Source organism: Netta rufina (assembly GCF_964035555.1).
Source record: "Netta rufina genome assembly, chromosome: 7".
Taxonomy (NCBI): domain Eukaryota; kingdom Metazoa; phylum Chordata; class Aves; order Anseriformes; family Anatidae; genus Netta; species Netta rufina.
Genome location: NC_140130.1, coordinates 32359939 through 32380040, shown reverse-complemented (window position 1 = coordinate 32380040; position 20102 = coordinate 32359939). Strand labels below are relative to the sequence as shown.

Here is a 20102-nt window from a genome sequence, read left to right as displayed (position 1 = left end):
CTCCTCCTGAACACAATACAGATCTGCAGAGATCTGATTAAAAAACAAAATAAAGTTAAAAAAAATCAGCAGGTGACCACGTTATCTCCTACCAAAATAAAGTGTCATAAAAAAGTGTCATAATTGCTAGCATCCAGACATCTTATTGGTCAATATTTTAGCACAGTTGACATAAAAATGACAGTTGCCATTATTAAGATCCTTAGTTTTATTACATTTTTGTCTTAAACTATAAGGCACTGAAAATTTTGTTGGCATTGAGTTCCAATTCCAGGGTATTATCATACTAAAATAATGGAGTTCCCTGAAGCTGTGTTTTCAGTTAAAACTGAAATAGAGGCATTATGCAACTTATCTACGTTCTAGATGTAAAGCAAAAATTCCCACTGAAGGAAAAAGCATTGCACTCCATGAATGTTAATTTTAAAACTCACAGTGCCATTTTCTACATTGCTTAAAGCACTCCCCTGAACTTGTGAAAATTATATAGAAAGTCCTCATACCACTAAGATCTGGACAAAGAAACTAAAATAAATATTTAAAAGATTTAAATAGGTAACAGTTTATGACTGTGAGCATTAAACAAAATTCACAATCACTTTTTATTCTAAAATTACCATTAGTGCAAGGACAGTTGCTAGGAATACAACGTATTCTGAAAGTTTTTCTGAAAAAATCTTTTTCAGTATTTTCTGAAACATTGCAAAAAATTTGCAGTGAAAAGTACCCACTAAAAATAATTCCAATAATACATGGAACCTAAATTAAACAAAAGATAAAAACAAAATATATATTTTTTTTCAAAAGTATTTTTCCTTCTGTCTCCCCATTATTAAATCTGTGAAGTGCTCGTAGAGGTTTTAATTTTGAATTCTATAATCACTGTAGTGGAAAAAAAAAGCAATAGTATCCACCTAGGCTGCATAACAGAATATAAAATAACTTTGTTAAGTAGTTAATGGCATGAAACAAGAAAAAACAACCAACATTCAAATGGATTAGTGCCTACTAATCACACCACAAAACCAAATTATGTGCAAATATGCTTCTGTGATTTTGGTGGTAGATTCAAAGCAGGTTTACATAATGAACTCTCTTAGATCTAGCTATTCTGAGACACCCGTTTTTCTCATCTTTTTGTAGAATGAAAAATAAAATGAAGACGTTAGCCTTAAGAAGGCTTCATGCCACAACTCAGATAGAAATTTTTACTAATATTACTATTAAAAATAATAATTTCATTTTCCATACTTAAACCTGTCTGGAAATGCATATCTAGCCAGGACTATCTTGAATATTTTTGCCACTAATTATGCCATTGTTTAAACAAAAAAATTCCAAACATATACAACAGCTTTACAACTTACTCTGTTCCTACTTAGGATAGACAAATACTGAGTCCTGTATTCAATCTTTAAAATCTTTTTAAGGTAAAATTATTTTAACCTCAGTTAGATCTGTCTCAATAGAAATTTCATACACAAGTGAGCGAAATAAATAAATTTTGCTGTACAAAGCAGAGTTATTTCAAAGAATATAATGTGCTAGTCATGACTATAAATAAGACCCTGAAATAGACTTTCTTGTGCTAAAAAGACTTCTTTGTACCACAGTGTACTAAAGAAACTGCAAGTAGCTGATATGCATCCTAGATCAGCAGGCACTGAAACAATTTAAATATTTAGAGTTGAATGTAATTTTCACTCTGATTTTGACGTGGATTACTGGTTACATGGAGCAAAAACACTGGCAGGTTAGACTACTCAACGGGTAATTTAGTTGAATGTCGTTAACAATGAAACAAGACCCCCCATATTGCTTCTTCAACATTAGATGTTTTAAATTTGTCTCCCAGAATGATTATGGTAGGAATTAAACTCTTACTTGACTTCGCAGGAATGGATGCTTAACTCTTTGTGTAAGAGACCACTTGTGAGATGAAACACTAGGACGGAGCCATTACTTGTACCTACAAAAAGTGATTATTTAAAAAAAAATACATATGCAGACCACTTTTATTCTTGTCTTTCATAATTCAGTGAAAACATAGGATTTTCAGCTATTTCTCCTTTTTTTCCACATTAACTATTGTAAAGAAATGTAGAAAATGTATTTTGATTTTTAGTGCTTAAGTACCAAATATTATACCCTCCAAAATTCTGTGCAGGCAGGAAAAACAGTTTCGGTCAAGACATTTCCCTGAAATCTGTCTTTGTAGAGCCTATAGAAAATATATTGATTTTCCTTGTATAATTGTATAATATACAATTGTATATTATTATTGTATAATATATTGATTTTCCTTTTCCCTGCAACATACACAGTAGCAGGAGAAAGGAATGATTTTGTTTTGATTACTCAAGAAGAGCAAATGCCTCAAGGAAGAGTATTAACTGTTATCCATCAGTAATCCCAGTGGAGAATCATATGTAGATTTTACCAAATCATTAAAGTAATTCTGCTTTCTCATCCCTGAAATAACGACCTTTCTCAAATTATAAATTAGTAACTTGGTAGCTATAAGCTTCAAGTAGATCAAATACCTCCTGAAACACTTCAAGTTACAATTTTCTATTAGACACTGGGAAGACTTAACTCATCTTTTTTTCCTTTACGCTCATCAACTTTATTTAAACACAGCAATGGAAACCATTGCCATTCAGGTACCTTAAGTTTAGAATGCTACAGACATTGCTCTAAATGCACTCTACACCTACCTATTTGCTTCTTAATCTTTGTATTTCACCTGTATTTGTGCTTCACAGCAGCTGCAACTTATATAAAAATCTTAAAACGTAGGTATGATGATAAGATAAACACAATCTTGCTAAGATATTGTACATTTTCAGGTAGCATTTCTTTAGCTTGAGGCAGGGAAAATGAATCTGAAATGAATTCTATGAGTCTTCAATGCAAACTAATACGAGGGTCGCTATTTGTGATTAATTAGAACAAAATTAGATCTTTTTTTTTCCTTTGTTAATACTATATTTGTATTTAATCTAGAATATATAATTTGCAGACCAATCAATAAGCTAATCAAGATACTTACCAACAGCAAGGAGTGGCTCATACTGTTTAATGTTTTTTGTTGTAAGAGGTGGGCACATGCGGATAGCAAATGGAGGCAAAGGAAGTCCTGAAAGAAGTCCAGTCAGCAAAAATTTGAGGTGCACTTCTTGCAGAAAAGAACTTCTTAACTGTTCTTCTCCGGCAACTGTCCCTTGCCCTGCTTAAAAATTAAAGCTGTTGTTAGTATTCAATTTTAATCTGGTATTACAATAAGTTATCATGCAGGAGTTTATAAAACAAAAATTACGAATCACCTAAACATACAAAATATCAAAGCTTATTAATGAGGCATTTCTTCTTGTTGAACTCAGTATGATACAGCTTTTTGGAACACAGTACTTCAGCAAATTTCTCCAATACTGCAATACTAACTTTCTTTCCTAACATTCAAAAAAAAAAAAAAAAAAAAAAAAAGGAAGAAAAAGTGGAATCATTTCAATCTTCTTCCAGAATTGATTCAAGAGTCCTTTTCTTTCTACTTTTAGTTTTTTTTTGTTTTTTTTTGAGAGTTGGCTCTCAATATAAAAGCCTAGAAATTATTAATGTAATTTTTTTTTATATTTTTTTTTTAGCAAATGAGAACTGTGTTTCTTTCTTTCAGAATTACAACTTCACTTGCATAGAAAATAATTCTAACATATGGAATCTTAAGTAAGCTGAAACGTACAAGGATTCAAAAGGCCTAAAAACCAGTAGCAGTAATTAGTAGAAGATATTCTTACCTATCATGCTGTCTAGTGAGAGGTCAGGAAGTTTATTTTGGAATGCTCCTACAGGAATTCCACAGAACGAGACTGGAGAATACAAAGGTGATGCACTTGAACTACTGTAAAAGAAATGAAAACAAGTTCCTAAAGCAAATTGGATGGCCTGCTTACTCAAGCCCTTAGTTCAGCTTTTTCCCAAGTTGCTCATTTGGTATATTTACTGCTTATTACTTGCAGAATATTTTGACAAGATTATTCCCAACATTTACCAGGAGATAATGCACACAAAGATGTACATATTTTAAAGTAAGTTTAATTTTCCCTACACGGATATTTGTGAGAGAAAACAGGCAGATGTATTCCTTGTTCTGAAGTGTACCTAACCTTTACATGGAGGCTTTTCAATACATTGTTAATATTTAGAGCTATGTTAGGGAATACAGCTAAGAAACATTCATTAATATTTTGACATTTAAGAACAGATTACCCAACTTTTGCTCAGAAAAAAATTCTTATATGGCTTCCAGTTAATGGTACCTAGAACTGAAGCAAAGCCTTTCACCTAAACATAGGAAACAGCTGCCTTTTTGTATATAAAGCTACAACAGAAACATTACCTATGCTAATAGTCTTGTGAGATATCTACCATGCATAATTTTTTTGGGGGGAGTTATTTTTCCCAAGAGGTGTGATTGGGTTCCAGTAGAATCCATAGCTGAAAGGGATTCAAACAGCCCCTGCAACCTTGATGAATTATATCCAGCTGCGCTGAGGACAGGCCCCCATGATAAGCACAGACCAAAGACTACTGACTGCAGACAGCTGTACACAAAAATTCAGTTTAAGGTATGTACAAAGCCTTTTCCTTCAAAATTCCAGTTTAACAGACTTTGACTTCAAATTTTAATTAAGACCACCAAACCCAGCAAAATCATGAGCTACTACAGGAAGACTCTTTAAAAATCCGTTAAAGACTCCCTACCAACTAGAAATATGGTTTACTTTTCAGTACAATCCAACCATATCCAGATTCTTCTGGGCTCAGTGGTTCTTACAGTATTATTACATTTTTCCTCGTTATATAATCATGACAAAAATCAATGTTTTAGAAATGAGCTTAGGAATCCAAGAAGTAAAACTCAGCAACATATAGATACTAAACAGCTCTATTGGCTATGCAGCAAAAGGAATCCATCTAACAGCATTTTATTCTTGCTGTTTAGCAAGAATAAAAATGTTAAAACACTGAACAACAAAAGTATCTATGTTGAAAATCTGGTATTTGTAGCATTTAAAAGTATATTAAGAATTTTGTATTTTTTTGTTTGTTAATGACAGTAAGTTACTTATATTACCCAATAGTATATTAAAGCTTAACTACAGCAAAATGACTGCAATGCACTCAGTGTTCAAAGAAATATACTACTCCATACAGCATTTTTAAAGACTGCTCAAAATTTAAAACTCTAAAAACTTGGCATATAAAATTGTTCATTGTTTACACAGACATATTCAAGACACCTACTATGCACTCATATTGCTTTGTGTCAAATTCACACAAATCTAGGTAAAAACCTTCTTCCTGCTAAGAAAATAATCTTTCCAGACTAATTTCATAGTCCTTTCATGTGACTGAAAATGAGGGATTCATTTCTGAGGAAAATTATATAGCCTGCAGAAAGCCAAATGAGAAAATGTTCCCCCAAAATAATGTGATATTCATTCTTATCTTTTGTTTCCTTATTCCAAACACCTCTTCCCCTCATTCATACACATGTATAGCACATCACGCACAGAAGCACAATACCATTACTTTCAGAATATAATTAAGTGCCATTTGTAAATGTAACAGAAAAGAAAAATAAATCCCATTACCTGTTACGCAGATTTCTGCCAGAAATACTGGATTTTAATTCCCAGATCATTACCCTGCCATCACTGACAATGAGAGCTGCAGAATTCTCATTCACGGGGCAACACACCATACTGAACGGCCGAACTGTTTTTGTTACCCTAATTGCATCACACTGGCTTCTTAAATCGTAAGTCAGTTCCTGAACTGGGTCTGGATCTGTAACATCAATGTGCCAGAAATGACAAACAATTAAAACAGAAAACATGCAATGTAGTCTTTCAGCAGAGGTAAGATGGTAGAGTGACAGAGCTTCTTCGGTTGAGATCTACATGCTTCCTGCAGCACAATAAGCAAAACATAACCAGAGACTACACAGTGTTGATTATGCTGTACAAAACACATGACCCTGAAAATTTCCTCAAAGAGTAACTTTATTTTAGAAGGGGTTTACTCTGCTTGAACCTTGCAAAAATCTAACAAATTATACTGTTTTATATCTCCGCAGAAAGTGCATCTGTTCTCCACAACTGAAATGTTGTTCGGTTTATTTGTAAAAGTAATGATGTTGCTCACTAAAAATTAGCAAACTAACAAAATAATAAAAAAGAAATTAACCCAAAACGTCACTTATTTACTTGTACAGAACTACATTTTATCTTCTTTTTTCCTGTCTCCTTCATTATATTAAAATTGATTCTTAGTATTCATAAAAGAGGCAACCATTTAATAATTTAGAATTTAATATAAATTGAAGCCCACAGCTTAGTAGTTCTAAATTCAATTCTTACAACTGACCTCATGACTTCCAAAAATCAGTGTGCATGTTCACAAAACACTTTTTTTTTTTTTTCTTAAAGGTCAAAACAAATAATCTTGTACTTAAAACTTTCTTGTACATTTAAGTGTTGCAGCAGTTCCTAATTAGAGTAATATCTAGTGATGAAAGGATTTTCAGGAGATATTTTATTTTGCATAAGGTATCAGGGGAATCAAAAACAATTTTTGGTAGAACACAGTATAAATTTAATGTATTTACTTAAGAGAAAGAACATTGGAAAGTTTGCAATTAACCATTCTGTACAAGGCATGATGGTTGACACCGGTGCTGAAGTATTGACTAAAATGCCTCAAAGTTAATGTCTGGCCATTAATGGCACAAAACTTACCTGGCTCTTCATTAGGAGTTCCAGTTATACTGCAGTTAGGTCTGCGAACTCTTAAAGTTATACAACCATTTTCATGTAGGCAAAATAGCCCATCACGCTGAAAACACGGAATTACCTAGGCAAACAGATACCATATTATGTTATCAATATTTTATTCTTTGCTAAATATGCTTGTAATTTAATAATATTCATGATGTATTCAAGACAATCACAAAAAATTTACCATTAAGGCAACATTTGAATGAATTTCTATAGCTACTAAAGCAAAGTCAAGAATCAGTGACAGGAAAAAGAAAGACAAAACAACAACAACAACAAAACAACTAAAAAAAAAAAAAAAAAAACAAAAAAAAAACAAGAAAAGGCAAGAGCTGCATATCATCTATTTTTATGATTAATTATTATATTTTTAACTCATTATTAAGGACTACTTTGCAAATCTTAATCAAAGTGTAAAGATATACTATAGCTTATTGTGGAAAACAGCATGGCTCTTAATAATCTTGGAAACCATACTACTCAAATCCCACCTGAGACACAACCATGCATTGAAACCAAAGAATTTAATGAGGTTGTCAAAACAGCTTTTTTTTATTTTTTGTTAAACGAACCAGAATACCTTTATTATCAGGTAACTGAAATTAAACTAGTGAATCAGCTCACAAAGTCCCTAGCTTAAACAGCTTAACCAGAAGAAAATGAAATGTCCTTTCTCCACAGCACTATTTCCACACTGGTAACTTCTGTAACACCACAAAATGAAGTGGGTTTGCAGCAGACTTCAGAAAACTAAATTAAACAGTGCTTGGTTCAGAGGACATTTCTCCTGTTAACTTCTTTGCATCTTCTAGTATTCATCACAATACAACTACCCATGAGTCATGTACTTGTAAATGATCATAATAAACCATTACGATGACAGACACCTATAAAATTTTCATTACCTGTAGGAAAGGCACACCCGTTCTTTCAATGGCAATCACACCCACTGTCTGATTCACTTCCAAGTCAAGGATCAGAATTTCTCTGGGATACAGTAATAGCATGTAGTTTCTTTTGGAAGGCAAGTATGACAACTGAAGGCAGTCGTTGAGTGTTACAGATTCAGCACTGCAAAATGTCAAAAAATAAATTGTAAGTGGTCCAGAAAAGGAGAACAACTTTAATTAAGTTCAGTATCAACAAATATTTGAAGTTCAAAATAAAATTAACAGTGCAAATGCTTTTCTTTCTAGCATTCCCCATTTTGATCACTCGGAAACTATAGATTTCTATTTAATTAGTTCAGCTATGAACAGCATCACCAACCTTCAAAAGACACACTGTTGCCTTTTGTCCAAATAAGATTATAGAGTAATTTTTAAAATAATGGGTGAGTCAAATTGTACAAGTATAGTTCTTGCACAACGCAAAGAGAAAGCAATTCAGTTATGAACCGTGCTAGCTGCCATGACATTTACTGGTATTCATGGCAGTTACCTTTAACAATACTGCTTCCTTCAAATTTGTATTATGTGTTTTACTTTATTTTGAAATGAACTGAACTAGCTTATCAAAAACACCAGTTTTAAAACTCAGAGAAAGCAGAGAACAGGAACGTTCATTGTTTTGTTGATCAATAGGTGATAGACTGCAACGTAAAGGTTCATTACGTTCATTAGGTACGTCTAATGCAATGAACTGTATGTAAAACACATTGAAGAAAATCATCCTTGTACTGTGTTCAGTTCAGAAACTCTCTTAACTGATTTAACGTATCATCCCTTTCAAGGGGTTTTGTTTGTCTGTTTTTAATCTCATTCTGCCATACAATAAATCCCTCTTACATGGTTCTTGCTTCTCATTCCTTTCCCTAGGACTATGAATCACCTTCTGTTTGTAATCACTCTTCTGACAATTTCCTGCGCCTCTTTCCTCAAAGTTTCCCTAAATTAATATAAAACCTGATAAATCACTGCTGCTACAATTTTTCTTCCTTTTTTTCCCGTTCTAGTATTTTGTGGTGTTTTAGAGAGAAAGGAATAGATAAAAGAAATGACTATCATACCCTTGGCAATATTAATATACAGCTTAAAATACAATTGGATGAATACAAAAAACAGTGTCTTTGTGATATGCTGTTATCACAGAGCATACAAAAGGTTGCAGCAGCATATGTACTGTCCCAATATTTGAAAATCAGGTGCCTGATGTACTACATCAGATAGAGCATCACAGAACACAAAGTGACAAGATCATGATCTTTAAGCTAATATAAAAATCTTAATTTCTTAAATGATTACCAAATAACATATCTTTAAGTCTCCTCCTCAGTTTGCAATACAGCTTATTAAAATAGAATATAAATTTCAAACCTGCACTAAAGTTTCGTGTCAAGTGCTAACTGACAATATACTCTAATTAGTCGGTTCTAGTCACTACTACTACAAAACTTAAAAGTGAAAATGAAAGGGAAGTGTAAAAACGAAAGGAAAAACTAATTGCACCACAAAAAAAAAAAAAAAGGCCAAGAAGTTCTTAAAAAATAAATCTTAAAAAGCAACATCTTTGGTTTTAAAAGGTCATAAATCACATAAATTTTATTTATACACTTAACTTAAAAAATGCCTGTTATGGCACTATTACAAACTACTTTGGGATAACAGCTCCTCACAGGTATTAATACTTGAAGAAATTATATTTTAATATCTCCTTTCTCATTCCACAATTAAAATGAATTACATTATCCTATTTTCATCTTTTACCCATCCCTCCCCCAAGAAAGATGTTTCTGAACACCTGCATGAAAATATAATATAGGCACACAGAGCACAGTTATGTTTTAAAAAGCAAGCTGCAACTAAAATGAGGAACTGTTTTTTGAAAGGGCACATCCATTGAATCAAACTAAGGTGCATCAACTAAGAAACAAAGGTTAAAGCATGCAACTACTAGAAGCCAAACAGACTTTCCTCACAATTTACAATGTTCTTAAATTCAGAGCCTCGAAGACAAAGAATAGAAATTACTATTCTCTGTCTGTCTACTCCTTAAATAAACTTTTTTCTTTAAAAAAAAAATATTATTATCTTACAATATTTAATATAATAATAACCTAATAATATCTATACAATACATAGGTATAAAAAAAACATTACCTCAGAAGAAATATTTGCAACCTACCTTGGTTTTTCATTACTGATTAAGATTTTCACTTTATCAAGGGCTTTTTTGGCCCCTGTAGTAGCAGCCAACTTGTGAGAAGGACTGGAATGGGGACTAGAAATGTAAACCTTCTTCCCTGAGCTGGCAGGAGCTTTCGAAGGAGAGAAGTCGGAGATGAACACTATTCCTTCACTTGTGAGCACTGTACCAAGAAAAACAAATTTTACAAAATAAAATCTGCTATTTTGTTGATGCGTTTTATTTTAACAAAATTTTGGTGAGGAGAAATCATAATAGCATTATTAATACATTAAGACAAAAAATTCTATCTTACAGGAACCTTCTACTGAAAGAGCAGAAGATGGTCAACTACTATTAACGAAAATCTGCACAATTATTTCAAAATTAAATCTGTATTAAAAATATTAACAATAAAAAAGGGAGGTTATCCGTAGAAACATCTGGGTTGCCCCTTCAGATTTGTTCAGTATAGTTATTCTGTCATAAACTATTTTTCAGGAAGCTTCATAATGTAAATAGTGGAGTTGCCCATGTTGGCTATATAACCACTTTCTGTTCTCATGAAGTGCATTGCTCAAAGATTTGTTAGCACATCATTTATGTGGCAGCATAAAGACTCAGCTGAGCTGTAAAGATATAGCTAAGATTTTACTACATGTTTATACCGAAAAGCTCTCTGTCTAGGTTGAATGGTATGGCAAATAATAACAATAATAAAACCTACAAAGACTGGAAACTGCAACTTGTCTTCTGCAGATCAGGAGTGATAAAGATAAGTGAAAAAACAATGACACACTTATCTTAGTTTCTTTCTGCTAAAATGTGAATGTGTGCATCTCACCCCCCTCAACATTTGGATTTTCGGAAATCGATGGTCACATTCTTCCTTCAACAAAAACCTTTCTGTTGAAGATGCCATTTATCTGGGTCTATTCTCATCTCATTGGATTCACTCTCAGCATCCAATTATTTTATAGCGTTTTATGTCAGCTTAACATAGTTCTCTGTATCCAGCTTCTCCCAGCTCCTGTCTCCACGTTTTCCATCTTCTTTATGAAGTCACAAAGATATATTTTCAGATCTTTAAGTTGTATTCTCTATTCATGGGCACTTTTTCCCTCCCCACCCCAATGACATAATTTTTCAGACAAATTCTATACTGGCTGAAGACTCCTGTCTTTGTTTTGAAATTTCTTCCTGGCATTAATAACATAAATCTCACTAATCGATTACTTTAATGTCACAACCTCTAGTTTAAGATTTAAGTCTAAGTTTTCTCCTTGTCACACATATTCAGATCACACCTGCAAACTCCCTGGCTGTATTTCTTCGAGCATGCCTTTTTTTCCTTCCATTATAGCTCCTCTCCAACTTTAACTCCTCTACAACACAACTATCTGTGATTCTTGATACTATCATACAGAATTTTTGTTTTTTTGCTAGTTCCAACTAACCAATGGTAAACTAAAACTGTCCTTTCTTACTATTTTGTACATAAAAACTTACAAGCTAGGTGTGATGGATCAAAGGGGTCAAATGAAAAAGACAGGATATTTTCTGCATAACTTTTCTTCCAAAGTTTGGTGCCTGTGTCTGCATTCCACAGTACAATATAGTTAGGTGGATGAACTGCGAGCAGTAAATCTCTAGAAGCATCTTGATTCCACAACCACTGCATGTCTGTCAAAAGAAAGAAGAAAAATTTAACATTGAAATAAATTTTCACAAATAGTTCTATTTTGAAACCATTCTTCTGTAACACTTCATCTTTAAAGAAATGATTAGCAACTTGTTAGTAACAAGGTACTTCTATTTCACAATTCTAAAAAATAAATTCATTTTATGGTCTCAATTTATACTTTTAACAAGCAGCAATGCACTGGGTTATACATGTCTACACACAAGCACAGCACCCACAACCTATCTGAAGGTTGTCAGTTGTTTTCAGCCAGCAAATTCCTACCTGAAAAAAACGTGCTGTATTGCACAGAAACACATCAGTCACAATGAAAAGAATCATACACCATCCCAACTTAACAGATGGGTGGTTTCAGTATGTGACCTGGAAATGAATGTTTTCTCCACTTCAAATACTTCTTAGCAAGAGCCTTGAGTTCAGGTGTAAAATGACTCTAATACACAATCAAAAATAGAAATACAACCTCAAACACTAGGGTCAGTTTGAAGAGGCATGGTTGCCAATCATCACAACTCAGCATCATCTAAACATTTAAGCTAAATCAGCATAAAACCCTATGCTTTCTAACTGTCTATTAAACTAAAATGAAGGCCATACCCAAGTCTTAATTTTTGGTAAATTTATAAATCTCTAAAAAAAAAAAAAAAAGAAATCAAACTTGGAATAAGATGAAAAGTGAACAAGAACACAGAGCTACCTCTGTTACTTGAAAGGAACTGTGTTGGAGCTACATGCATGCTACACAGGCCAGACAGGCAATGAAGTGTCCCCCCGAGTCCAGCTCCTACCACAGCACGGCCTCAACAAGTCACGGTGTCTCTACAGCATATCCATACATATTAAGATCAAAAAAAAAAAAGAAAAGATTAAAAAAAGATTAAGATTAAAAAAAATCCTTCCTAAGTCATTCTTCTGTTTTAACAATTCACCTTTTTTTTGAGAGTCGATAAGTGTTTCTCTATGGGTCTCAGAAGGAAAATTAAAAAATAAAAATAAAATCATTTGTGTCCTGAACCTGTTACCTGTAGTTACACTACAAGTAAACAAATGGTTAACTGCTTCCCAGGTGAATGTAGAGTCTGGATCAAATAAAGACAAGTGCCTTACACTGAAGCACTGATTTTCTTTTTATTGAAACAGTGAAGCTCCAGCTGTTATCCTGCCACGTTCCTGCAGATAACACAGAGAGCACCAGAAGATCACCTTGGTGCTATTTGCACATTTTCTACACGCCTGTAAAAAAAAAATAGCCAGAGGCTTCAGAAGCAGATGGAAAGCAAAAGAAACTGTTTTTGTTAAAAGCTATTGCTAAATTAAACCAAGGACTGATGAAAGAACAGAATTTTAATTCCACTGCATATGACTTTATTTGTTACCCAATAGCATAGCAGATTGAAAAGCCTTCATGTATAGAAAAACCTTCAAATGGCATGGTCAAAACCACATGAAACATTCAGTGAATTGGTGTCATGGATAAATAAAATGAAAGTTATAACACAAAAAAGAAGAAATAAACAGAAAAAAAAAAAACTGCAGTGGAAAGAATAAACATACAGTGTCTCACTACTGGACTTACAGGGCACTGCAATACTGTACGTACCCTCATGGGCTTCGCAGAAACAGAAGTATAACAAAAAACAAACAAAGTGGGTTTTCCAGTAGTAGAAATCAAGACAAAACGCGTGTGTGACACAAGCATCATCGCAAGTTTTTGAATAAATTATTTATAGAAATTCATTGTGGTAGTCTCTTTAGAAACAAAGCGTTCTAAATTTTACTTCAGAAATAACGTGGAAATATACTGCTAGTGTGGGCAGCAGTGGCAATAAATGGAAATCTAGAACATGCAGCAGAGTGCACAGATGCTGCTGTACTCATGGACTTATCCCTTCCAGCTAAACAAAGAGCTCACCTGGTGCTGGAAACAGTCCCCTCACATCAGCGGCTCAGGTAACAAGAGTGGTCCAGCCACAGCAGTGTGGCTTTCTAACTCAAACTAGCTCTTGGACAGCTCTGCTATGAGTGGTTCCAGTACACAGAAAAGTGCCAACCCCAAGTAATTAGAACCAAACAGTTTTAATACAGTACTATCCTCAACTACAGCTGCACTCATTAAAGCAGCAGTAAAGACGATAATGGATGTGTGATGCAAGCAGGAATTAAACCTAGATACTTGGATGCCCTGCTGTGAGTTTTAACCACTACTTCAACTTCTTCACTGGTGAAGTGCAAGACATTAACTAATGAAAGGGAGCATCTGATGGATGGCACCTTACTAATAAACACCAAAAGACCAAGAAAAAAAGACAATTACTTTTCCGTATCTTCTTAATTGTGTTATACCTGGCCAGTGTCTACATTTTCCGTTCTCTATCCTTCATCAGCCCAACTAAGACTCGATCTCAATACCAGGCTTCTAGATATTTCTACATGTAGCACAGGCAAGCATAGATCTTCTATAGCTTACACCATGAAATATATATATAGTTCCTTCTCCTTTTCTTCTGGTTTCTTTTTGGTTTCGATTCATTTGTTTTGTTTACGTCCTGTAGAGATTTGTAAAATGTATGCATTTAAAAAATACGTACATCCTGGGCACAAATACACTGAGAATCCCTGAATGAGATCATGATCTTTTTTCATGGAAACAAGATGAAGAATCTTCAAACATCCAGCTGCACAGATTTGTTCAGGCAGAATTTACTGCCTATTTTTCAGACTTTCCGATCAGCACTGGGCTACCATCCGCAGAACAGAATCAAAAGCAGCAAGTATCACCACTGAACTGTCTTCTCAAACAAACGCAAAACACGGTTATTTATACTCTCTCAAAATTTCCTCTCTCTCAACTGTTCAATTGCGTTAATCCTTCCCATTTACTGGGACTACTTGACTGCAGCTGAAGCCTAGTTCAAGTCTGTCATACTCACTGTCAAAACTTCATACAACTAACTCGAACTATGCGTGAAACCTACCTTGTTTAAAACTGTCATCTCCTCTAAAATTTGCACAATATATTGTTCTTTCTCCATTTTACTTTTCATATTGTAAAACTGCTATCTGCGCATGTAAAAGCTGCCCTGATCCTACAAATCAGAAAACTGTACAGATGCACAAAAAAGAAACCCTTCTGATTTATGTTGTCATGCTCATATACTTAATCAGTAGTAATGAACATAATTGTCAAAGTATATTTACACAATTGTAACTTTTACTTACAACAAAATACTACAGCACAACAGATGGGACTAATATTCAGCCACAATGGAAGCTGCATTACATCCGCAACCCAAAAATAGGAAGATATACTTGACAACATAAACATTATTACTCCAGTCAATGATACTAATAAAGAGACCATCAGTTTTCATCGGATCTTAAAAAAATGTTGCTGTATGGATTAAATCTCACAGCATTTCTCTGGGAGACATTTACAAAGAACAAACATTTTTACATTTATGAAAAAAGTGAGTAGACGAACATACAGGCTTGTAATACTGACTGTAAAATTCTACGTCAGAACTGAGCACAGTTTACAAGCCCTTGGTGATTGACTTGTACATGATGCTCCGTAAAGAAACTTCCATTCAAACATCGTGCATTATCATTACCTTGAATTGGTTTTGCATGTTCTTGTATTTCACAACGCGCTGTTCCTGTTGCCACATCCCATACAATTATTTTTCCAGTAGCATCAGCAGAAGCTAAACGTAAAGAATATGGAGAGCCAATATTGTGATGGTAATTTTCTTTAGCCCATTTAACCTGAAGATACAAATGAAAAGTAGTCAAGAGACGGAAGCATATATAACAAAGATCATACAAAATATTTTTCAGATGGATAAACAAATAATTAATTCATCAAAAGAGGGTAACAACAGTTAATAACATCTGTGTAAACATATATCAGTCGTGCGAATTTAAGATATCTTACAACTGTGATGCATGTCAGCATGGATGGTATTTTCAAATTTACATAAATCAGTATTCCTTGTTCCTGAAGATAAACTACAACAATCCATAAATATGAACTACAAATATTAGAAGTCTACTCAAATATTTAGAAGAAACTGCATCTGCTATCTTCTTTACCCTATTCAGGATGTCACCAAAACGGATTTTCATACACCACTTTCTGGTTTGGGATTGCCAACTGCACTGGCTTGCAAGAAGATGGCAATACATATGTAAATGATGTAGCCTGAAATTTGAAACATTCCATCTACAAGTCTCCAGAGAATGTAATAGATAATACTGGCTCCTTCCCTACATATTCAATACAGAATTGTTTTGCTACCCACTTTAAAGGCCAAGTTCTACCCCTAAGGGAGAATGAAGACACTAACAGAATAATAAACCTTAATATTAAGGTAATGAGAATTTATATACTACAGAAATGATGTTGCAGCTAGACAGCTGGAACATCAAAGTACCTGACAGAGAAAGTGTTAGGGCAAACACAACTCTTTGCACAGGTATTGAAATCATGATACTTAAAAAAAAATACAATTATAATTAGGTGCCACTAACTTTACAACATGAGTTAGATTTATAACTGCATTCAGGGCACTGTAGCCACCTTTGTGCTATCCCTGTCAGAGGTTTTACCAGTATGCATCCCAAAAGCTTGGCGGAATAAATTAAACAACCTTTACACCTGCACAGTAAGCAATCTTCAAAGAGTTCCGGCTAACAACCCAAAGCACGTTTCTACTGGAATAACAGAATAATTCTTGGGAAAGTCTCCTCTACCTGCAGATTTCAGTTTTGTAACTCCTGCTTCCCTGCTGCTCAAAATAAAATTATCCTTGAGGGTGCCTGCATGTAGCTATGTAGTATTAAAATTACACAGCTGTTGAAATCTACACAGCTATTTTCTTCCTCGGTTAAATATATGTTTCTCTGAAGCAAGCGTCAATTTTGGAAAACATCAGTTCCCAAGGGCAGATCTGTCACCAGGTTATGAACAATGAAAAGGAGGCCTTCACACCAGCAGTCTTAAACAGAGCTCCTACTGTTCTCTAGCACCACGAGCCCTCTTTTCGCATTGCAGTCACTCTGCTCCAACAAAGTCCCCACACATGACCTGCTCCTCTGCTAAAAGAAATCATTTTGCCTCTCTACCCTGACTTCAAATGTAGCAGTATTGGTCAGAAACAGGGACCACAGGCAATTTTTATTTTTATTTTTTTTCAGAAATTATCTCACCTAATTTACAGCCTTATTAACCCTGTTTACTAATTCAGCAAAACAGACATAAATGTAGATTTCAGTACTCTTTTTTTTTTTTTTTTTTGGTGACAGACCAAACAATTCTTCATATAATTACATTTTCTTTTGTAAAAACACCCTTTCCAGTACTCTTTGTACAGGTACAAAAGCAGTCAGGTATAATCCACTCCGTACAAATTTATCAGCCTCCCAAAAAGCCAGGACTACCATAATGACGGCTAACGTGGAGCATTTTCCAGCAGAGCCATTACCTATTCCAGACACAGTTGTAACACACAAATGGCAGGAAGTCTATAAAGAACATTAGCCAAACAAACTGCAGAAAATGACATAACCTTTTTTTTTTTTCTTTCTTTCTTTCTTTTTGTTACAGAAAGCGGCATGTTTTGAAATTTTTCAAAACTCAAGCACAGGTTTCAGTGGAGAAGATCCCCTGTAGACTATGTTTGCTGGCATGAATCTCTACTAGAAAGAGTTCAAGAGTTCAACAGCCAAACAGACACAGCAGATCTTTTACACTTCCCCTCCAGCCTATACATGCTTTTAGCATTTATAAATTCATAACAACAACAACAACAAAAAAATAGAGGCAGTTAGGATTCAAAGAAAGTTTTTCAGAAATGTACAGAAAGGTATCTACAACAATTATGATCTCACAATAATTCCTACTTCTTAAAGTGGAACAGAATTGTTCTCCATTCTTTCTCCTCACAAGAAGTCATTTCCTTACAGTCTATTTCTGTTAACAAACCACCAGAGAGTAATTTGAAAAATTATCTTATACATTATACAGAAACTATTTGGACTTCAACACTTGGTTTCCTATTGGAATAGCATTACTGCTCAAAACTAGTGAATGCATCTAAGTATGCGAAAATGCTAGCATTAAGTGGCTCAAGAAGTATTTCGTTACAACTTGTTATCTAAGCTAAGTGCAGATTTTAAAACATAATAATCATTATAGCTGCTGCCTCCATACCACTTACTTATATATATGTTTTACATGATTACAGACATTGGAGTTGATGTCTTGTTCATTTTAAAGGCTAGCCTGAAGACAGACAAAGTTAAGGGTATGCCTGCCAAAACACATGCCAGAAGGCATGGCAGGTATTGATTTACTGAATGCCGTGTGTTCTGTGATTGTTGCTAACTACACAACTTTGCTTTGTGATAACGGAAAAATAACCCCTCCTTCCTAAGATTCAAATATATTTTTATATATCTAAAAGTATAACATTGACCTCAGCCCAAATTTTAGCATGTGTGGTTTGATTTCACCATAAAAGAGGGATCATGTTAAATATGGGTACTTTATAACAGAGTTTATATGAGTTTCATGTAAACAGAGTTTACATGAAAATTGAGTGCAATGTAATTATGAGTATTGAAAACCATTTAGAAAAATAAGATACACAGCAGAATCACGTAATGCACCTTAAAACATGTCTCACCTTGACAACATTTGCTTTGTGTCTTTCCAAAACCTGTAAAGTCTGGGCAGTATTGGCATCAACTACCAGCACAAGGGAATGGCATCCATACGCAATCAAACCTTGCCAGCCCCTAGAAAAGCACATACCATCATCAAACAAGCAAAAATCAACAGAAAGCAGTTTGTTCACATCAAGAGCGAGGTGGAGGTTTTGTTTGGTTGGTTGGTGTTTTTTTGGTAAGTTGAATGTATGCTTCCAGACATGAACATCAAACACTAAAAACTACTTAATAACATAAAATTCAGCAGCATTATAAAATGTGATTGCAGCACTGTCTGCTGAACTGCGTGTTGATGATTCCCTATGGAAACCACGAAGCAAGTTTGTGTCCATCTATAAAAATCCTCTTCTGTAAATTTAAAACATCATACTGGAATATATGCACAGCATTCCTGAATGTTATATGTAAGGAGCATATTTGCTTTTATATAATTGCATGGGGGGGAAGAAGCATGTGAAGAACTACAGGAATCATTAAAAGGTCTTTGATGCAGTCTGACTTGAGGAAGGATTAATGTGGCCTCTGACGATAATTGCATGGATATGGTGAGAACAGTGAGCAAGCGAAAACAGTCAAAGGGTATTAAGTTTCTAAAAACTTCCAAGAACTTCAGTGTTCACTGCTTTGCAAGCCGCCAAACGCACAGGTCACACTTTTCCAAAATGACTGGATTCAGGCCAATTCATTTGAAGCTGTCCCCACGGGATTCAGCAGCACTGGGTTACTGCTTCCTAGCACAGCTGGGCGAACTTCTCGCTCCGAGCCACGCATCCAAACACCAAGACATGGATGGCCTTTGCACCTCAAGCCCCAAACCACCCCAGAAACAGCAGCAGCCACCAGCTCCCCATGCGCTGTTGCAGCACCAAGAGCTCCACCCACAAAAGGGCATTGCCTGGAGGGCTTGGCACACACCCACCCTCCCTCCAGGGGCTGTGGCATTTCTCTCCCCGACACCCAGAGACCAACACCTCCTCCTCGAGCAATTCGGAGTGGAAGAAGGAGGGCACCTGGCAGCCACCCCTCGTCGTCCCCCTCCTCCCCCCCGGGTCCCGGCGCCCCCTACCAGTCCGCCGCGCCCCTGTTGGGCGCGCTGAGGGCTCCCGTCAGGGTCCTCGCCGCCAGCTTGATGTTGACGGTGAAGGGCTGCATGGCGACCCGCGGAGCCCCACAGCGCCGCGGCCCTGCCCGGCCCCGCTCGCAGGAAGCGCCGCAGCCGCCGCCGGTCCGTCCCGCCCGGCTCCGCCGCCACCCTGCGGCTGCCGAAAGGCCGTTCCGGGGCTGCCGGTGTGCGGCCAGCGCTTCTCGGTCTTTACCAGAAATCCCGAATCTGTCCCTGGCCCCGAGCAGGAGACTTTGCTCGGGGTAAAATCTTCCTCGTTCCTCACAGCCAGCCGCAAAGGCCCTCCCGGGGGAGCCTTCAGCAGTGCTTGGGGGATGAGGGTCGGCCTCTCCAACTTTCAGTCATACCAATGCCTGGCAAAGACGTTCTCTAAAACTCAGAATCACAGAATTTCTAGGTTGGAAGAGACCTCAAGATCATCGAGACCAACCTCTGACCTAACACAGCTGCCAGCCAGCTCCCACCCAGCCCCACTGACACCCTTCTCTCTCAACTCTTGCAGACCATGGTTTCGGAACTCTTGTTCGCGTTGACTTTCCTGGGCTTAATTCAGAGCCCACCGAAAGTTGGCGATGAACTCGATGCG

At 35.7% G+C, this 20102-nt stretch overlaps 1 protein-coding gene across 3 annotated transcripts in view; it reads right to left on the bottom strand.

Annotated features, from left to right (window-relative positions):
• WDR11 (WD repeat domain 11) overlaps positions 1–19582 on the bottom strand; it is a 41809-nt gene extending 22227 nt beyond the window's left edge. Inside the window, exons 1-11 of one of the 3 annotated variants that reach the window (XM_084289862.1) lie at positions 19460–19582; positions 18351–18462; positions 15276–15429; positions 11472–11645; positions 9963–10146; positions 7745–7910; positions 6801–6915; positions 5655–5850; positions 3795–3898; positions 3053–3232; positions 1885–1969 (exon numbers count right to left, since the gene is read on the bottom strand). In XM_084289862.1, the coding sequence (XP_084145988.1) occupies positions 1885–1969; positions 3053–3232; positions 3795–3898; positions 5655–5850; positions 6801–6915; positions 7745–7910; positions 9963–10146; positions 11472–11645; positions 15276–15429; positions 18351–18462; positions 19460–19545 (1556 nt within the window). In that variant the 5' untranslated portion in view covers positions 19546–19582. The remainder of the gene's footprint in view (positions 1–1884; positions 1970–3052; positions 3233–3794; positions 3899–5654; positions 5851–6800; positions 6916–7744; positions 7911–9962; positions 10147–11471; positions 11646–15275; positions 15430–18350; positions 18463–19459) is intronic. The other 2 variants (XM_084289863.1, XM_084289864.1) reach the window with 2 other exon arrangements.
• Between the last annotated feature and the right edge of the window lie 520 nt (positions 19583–20102).